The sequence below is a fragment of the Nomascus leucogenys genome, chromosome 4, assembly GCF_006542625.1.
Source record: "Nomascus leucogenys isolate Asia chromosome 4, Asia_NLE_v1, whole genome shotgun sequence".
Lineage (NCBI taxonomy): Eukaryota > Metazoa > Chordata > Mammalia > Primates > Hylobatidae > Nomascus > Nomascus leucogenys.
In genome coordinates, this window is record NC_044384.1 from 142,615,214 (window position 1) to 142,621,557 (window position 6,344).

A 6,344-nucleotide genomic window follows, 5' to 3' on the forward strand; every position below is an offset into this window, starting at 1 on the left:
CCTTTCAAAAACATCCCATCACATGTCATTGTAGGGAAGCAAAAATGAGAAAAACACTTGATATTTTTTCCTCTAACCATTTTATCGGAACTGAATCCCACTTTTTTGCTGAGGCTGCAGTAGTTTATTCATTCTATATTGATCAGACTCCAGATTTTTGTGGACAACTTAACTTACAACATTTTAAGTAAAATCATGCATTTTAGGCGGACGGACAGCTCACTTTTTAGTATATATTCCTTCTCCTAGAGGATTATTTGGTGTGTGTCTTATGTGTGACCGTGTGTGTTTATTGAAAGGAAACAGTTCCATGTTTAGACCTTTGGGTTGTTAGTTAGAGGTCTAGTTAAGCTATAAAATTACAGTGGAATAAGTGGTGACAGCCAGTTAGTACAGTTCCCTTTTTATAACTGAACTGAGCATAATACACTAACAGAAATGTTTGGCAATGGACTGCTGAAATGACTCTTTCCTTTGTGGGGACATTAGTTGCCTGACATTTACGTGTTTATAATGAGTCCTACTCCTAGAAGTAGAAATGAAAATATGTTCAGAAAATAGATTTCTATCATTACTTCCTTTTCTTATTGAGGGTAGCCTTGTCCAGTACCTTTTTGTCATCTCTGTGCTTTCTTCTTGTCCACCCATACAGGAAGAACGTTGGTGAAAAGCACAGAAACCAGTGACGTTTGTGGCTGTGGAGTTTCCATGGAGAAAAGAGAGCATCTGAACACCTGGACCATCTTTTGGACCTGGCAGACCCTCTGCACTCCCCCCAGCGTGTTCTGTGAACTTGAGTGACCACGTGTGCTTGCAGGGTGCTTTTTGGAAGACTGGGGAAGAGTTGGGGAGGGGGTGGTGGGGGGAAGCATGGGCGAGAACATGGAGCAAATGTTTTACAACCTGAACCTCAGAACTGTGATCCTCCAAGGGGCGCGCTACTTGAAGAAAAGAAAAAAAAAAAAAAAAGTCGAATGGCTTCTCAGGGATTTTGTTTTCTGTGCACATATAAGCCATAGTTACAGTACAGGTGGCAGTATTTAGAGCACTCAGATTTCAGTTCTGTTAAATGTGAAAGAGGGATCAACTGACGTTCATTGCTGTTCCATAACTAGTGTAAAATATGTATATGTTTATCTTTATTTTTATAATATGCAAATACATTTAAATTTATACAGTTTGAAGCTTCTAGCGTTAGTTCACACTGGGTGCAATATTCTGCATGAGAACTGTGCCAAGATGGGGCTGATTTCTTACTTTAGTATAAAACTTTTTTGTTTTTTCTTTATTCTTAATCCTCCTCACGTTAAAAAAAAAAAATCTCTCTGTTAGCCCTTGGATCAAGTGTTGGTTCATAGAGATTGCCAATAATCAGAAAGAACCTTAAATGTGCATTTAAGACTGTGTCCCTTCCCTTCTTTTCGACAAAGGTCCCTGTCTGTATAAATCTTAGGGCATGCTGGTGGGAAATCCTTTGCTCTCCAACGTGTTATTAGTTCTGGGCAGAGATGGGGCACACTCAGGGGCCAAAGAGGACAAAAAGTCCGTGCCAAACTTGAGTCTTTTAATGGTTTAAGATAATCAGGAGTCAGTTCTGAATCTTACAAAGTGCTCTGCTTAATAAGTACCTTACTTAGCAGAGCACTTTGCAAACATATTACCTATTAGCAGAGCTCTTTGTAGACCTTCCACATCTGGCTGTCAGACCTTAAGGTTGTGAATTTAGGCTCCAGTTGTGTTCATTGGAGAGCATAATCCCACATGGGTTATTTATAAATACAGAGCCTCTGATTGGACGGTCTGCTGCCAAGAACTAGTAAAACCCTTGTTTTAAAATCTTCATGAGGTAAAACTTAAAAAGCCAACCGAACAAATTGCTCTCCCTTCTACTTTTGATTGGGACAAACAGCATATGCTACAGTAATAACATGTTTTTCGGAGAGTGTAAAAAACTCTGTTTACATTTGCCTCCTCCATGGGTTGATTGAAAATGTATAAAACTGCTTCTTGTCAGCCTCAGACAAGAAGAGTGAGTTGCTGGGACTCGCTACTCTTTTACTTCTTTTGTAAAGTATTGACTCTTAGAAGGCCACAGTATACAAATCTCAACATGTTTCTTAAAAGAAATAACGAGCAAGCTGACTGCCCTGCTAGAAATCACAAACCGATTTTTGTAGAATATTTTGTGCCCCAGGCGTTAATTTCACTGACTCCAGAACCTGCAGTTCACAGAATGATTTCTCATGATCATAAAAATTGAATGAGATCAGACGATGTTTGCATTTTTTTTAGTACTTGAATAGGACACCTCAAGTTTGAGATTTCGTTGTCTTTTAGAACACAGTCACAAGATTAATCTGGTGAATCCTTTTGTCACAGTTCTCGTGTGTGTGTGCGCGTCTCTGTGTGCGTGTGCATGTGTGTAAAACTGAATGGTAACATTTAATGGTTTTTTGGACCATTGAATAGTTGGGAAATAAGAATTTTTTAATTGGCATGAGACAGTTCCTCAACTGTCAAATTAACCCACTTTGACCCGTCTTTAGAAAAAGGCTTATTTGTATGATTTTGGGCTAACTCCCCTGGGACCATATTAAATGACAAAAATGCTCCTTTGGGTGACACACCCTGCAAAGTATTTGCTGTTATGAACATAAATGCCCACATTCTTAATATTTAATATTTTTGACAAGTGATGTTTTGTGCTGTCATCTGAACCCTAGAGAAGCAGTGTCAGAAGAAACCTTCGTGTCACACGTGTCTTAGCAAAAGGGTTACCATGATAGAGGGTCGTGTGACCAAAAGATGCTCCAGAGAAGCTTGAGAATTTGTTTCAGGTTGGGAGGAGGGTTGGAGATACAAAAATCACTCTGCTCTACAGGACTCTTCAGCTGTCTATGCAAGAAATTCCGTTTTCTCTTTCAACACCTGGAAAGACACAGCGGCCCACCGAGGCGACAGGCGATTCATTAAGCACAAGAGGAATGTTTTCTAAGCCAAGGCGTCCCTTGCCTCTCAAACAAATGCCCTCCAAGTTTGTTAGGGTTTCTATTCCTGCAACTTGTGGTGTCAAAACCACTTCCTGGAATTGTCAAAGCACTGCCAAAGTAAATGTTTTTCCCCCTTCTAAGAAAAAAAAATGACAGTGCTCATATTTGACACTTGTGTATTGGACTCTCTTTTGAATGAATAAAAAGGAAAGGGTTTGGTGTAATTCCTGATGGGGTGCGTGTTGTTTTTCATGCCATGGTTTGTGAATTGTAATTGTGGTTTTCCATTTCGTTGTCGTAAATGGGCAAAAATTAAAAAAGAAAAATCAATAAAAATACAAAGAAATGGTTAAGCAGTTGTATTCCCAGAGCTTAATTATTTCTGATTTTGTTCATTTGTTTTTACTTTTAATTCTATCAGTTAGGGAATGACTTTTATAGTTTTAGTTCTTAGTGGTACTGTTGGAGCTGTGGGAGGTGGGTGGTGGTAGCTATCATCTGTTTGGTAATTGGTCCCCGAAGAGAAAACTAAAGAGTCCCTGTTTTAAAACTGCCTCTGTTTTCAGGCTGAGGATGTAACTCTTGAATATCAGCTCTCTTAAATCAGAATCTTTTTTTTTCTTTTTTCAGTGATCCACTATATTCCTAAGTCACAGCTGTTGAATTTATGGTAGGTTTGGAAGTTCCCCTGATCTTTCCTTCAAAGGCTCTTAGCAGAAGTCCTGCTACATACTGCCCCAGGGTGCCCTATTTGCAAACTGGAAGAGCAGGCCCCTCAGGTACGCATCAGAGGATTTAGTCCTCCATATTGTTTAAATAAAGGCAAAGAAAAGAAGGAAGGACCAAAGCCAGGGTGTTAACGTGGTGAATCCATAACGGGTCTGCAGCAACCTCAATTCTTGCCTCCTCAGAAGAAAGAATTCAACCGAGGGGCATAAGACAGCGGGAGAGACCGAGGCAAGTTTTAGGGCAGGAGGGAAAGTTTATTAAAAAGCTTTAGAACAGGAATGAAAGGAAGTACACTTGGAAGAGGGCCAAGCAGGCGGCTTGAGAGATCAAGTGCACAGTTTGACCTTTGACCTGGGGTTTTATACGTTGGCATTTTTCCGAGGTCTTCCCTGATTCTTCCCTTGGGGTGGGCTGTCCACATACCAGCGCTTGGGAGGGGGCGCATGCGCAATGTGTTACTGGAGTTGTGCGCATGCTCACTTGAGGTGTTCTTCCCTTACTAGTTGAATGTCCCTAGAAGGTCCTGTACCAGTTAAGCGCCGCCATTTTGCCTCTTAATGTGCATGCTTGAGCCTGCTCACCCAACTCCTGAGCTCTCATCCGAAAGCTGCTGATAACCAGCTTCAGCTGTTTTCTATCTGTTGGGAGCCAGCCTTTCCCTGGCACCGGCTGTGACCAATTATTATTTTAGAGAGACAGTGTAACAACCACCTGACCATCTCACCTGATGGTTGCTGGGGGGTTCTTCTGCCCTGTTCATGTCTGCCTCACTACCTACTGTAACAAGAGGAGCCCTGCCCTGAAGACAGCAATACAGGGAAGAAGGGATCGCCTGAGACCAGGAGGGCCTCACTGCAAGACTCCTGACAAGGCAGGTAGAGCCATGGGGTGCCCAGAATTCAAAGTCACTTCTGCCAACAGAACAGAGGAAACCAGGAGGCAGTTAGAATTTCCAAAAGAGAAGTGTCAGTGGAGGTGCGTCCCACGTGGGAGAGGTGTGGCTGGCCCTACCGCTGCATCCTGCAACCCCAAGCACGCACTCTGTGCCACTGCTTCCCTCCTCCTGGTGAAGGTCGTGCAATTAGCACACATGAATTTGGGCCTTGTTTTTCTTTTCTTTTTTTTTTTTTTTTTGAGACAGTCTCACTGTCGCCCAGGCTGGAGTGCAGTGGCGCGATCTCGGCTCACTGCAGGCTCCACCCCCCGGGGTTCACGCCATTCTCCTGCGTCAGCCTCCTGAGTAGGTGGGACTACAGGCGCCCGCCACCTCGCCCGGCTAATTTTTTGTATTTTTAGTAGAGACGGGGTTTCACCGTGTTAGCCAGGATGGTCTCGATCTCCTGCCCTCGTGATCCGCCCACCTCGGCCTCCCAAAGTGCTGGGATTACAGGCGTGAGCCACTGCGCCCGGCTGTTTTTATCAAGAAACAGTTCTTTGCTGAGCAGGCCACACAGAAATACGTGTCAGTGGCGACAATTATAAGTGCATTGCTTATCACATATGTTGTTCCCTCCTAAGGCAATTTCCCCCTTTTGTGAGCTTTTTCAAAGAACTTCCAGGTTCACTGAACTTTTGTAAACCAAAAGGTGACTGAGGCAGGTTTCAATCGATTTGAGGTTTATTTAGCCGAGGTCAAGGACGCGCTTAGGAAAAAGCACAGGTCACAGGAGCATCTGTGACCTGTGCTTTTTCCAAAGGGGTTTTGGGAACTTTGGTATTTAAAAGGGAAAGAGCAAGCAAGAGGGAAAAATAGGGAGGGTAGGCAATGAGGCGGATGGTTACCTGTTTGTGAGGCTCTGATTAGCTTCACTGAATTTACATTTTACCTGTGAAAAGAGGGAGTAGAGGAAAAAAGCAATTATGCATTGTCTCCAGCTTAGTAAATCTACATTTTACACAAGATAAGCTCAGTAAATCTACATTTTACACAAGATAAAGTTAACGTTTAAAGAGGGGGTAGAGGAAATGAGGCTGTGACATGAGATTGTGAAATTACAGCTGTTTGTTTAGGAACAGAAGGAGCAGCAGTTTTTGCGTGACTCAGTTCCCATGCTGAACTTTCCCTTTGCCATCCTGAGTTTGGGATCCTGAGATTCTATTTTCCTTTCACTCTTTGAATACGTTGTGCCTGACACATGGTGGCAGCTTCTGTACCAAATTCAAGTGCCCAGGGCTTCCTTTGCCCATGGCTGCTGGTGCCCCCCAGTGGAACTGGCAGTGACAAAGGCCATCACCTGATGGAAATGGTGCTCCTGCTGCCAAATCAGAAGGGGGTGTGGAAGGACTGGAAGGGGTGTTAGAAAGCAGATGACTTTCTGAAGTGATCTGTGTTCAACGGCATGAGAAAATTCACCGGGTAACAGAAACCCTATTTGAATATTTGTAACCTCTTTCAGGGAAGCAATACTTTCTTCATCTTTAAAAACTAGGAATATGTTTGAATGAAATGAATTTTATTCTAAATGCTGAGAAGGATTCAGACTGCTTCATGGAACATTTGCGTCTCCTGAGGTACAAATACATGCTCCTCTTTAAAATGATTCTGAGATCCAATAAGAAATGCTGCATTGAAGAAAGCTTAAAAGAGGCTGGGCACAGTGGGTCATGCCTGTAACTCCACCACTT

The 6,344-nt window shown here is 42.8% G+C and overlaps 1 protein-coding gene across 1 annotated transcript in view; it reads left to right on the top strand.

Annotated features, from left to right (window-relative positions):
- The window catches only part of MFHAS1 (malignant fibrous histiocytoma amplified sequence 1), a 109,280-nt gene extending 105,937 nt beyond the window's left edge, over window positions 1-3,343 (top strand). The window contains exon 3 of the mRNA XM_030812406.1: window positions 653-3,343. Coding sequence (XP_030668266.1) covers window positions 653-686 — 34 coding nt within the window. The 3' untranslated portion in view covers window positions 687-3,343. The remainder of the gene's footprint in view (window positions 1-652) is intronic.
- The last annotated feature ends 3,001 nt before the right edge of the window (window positions 3,344-6,344 follow it).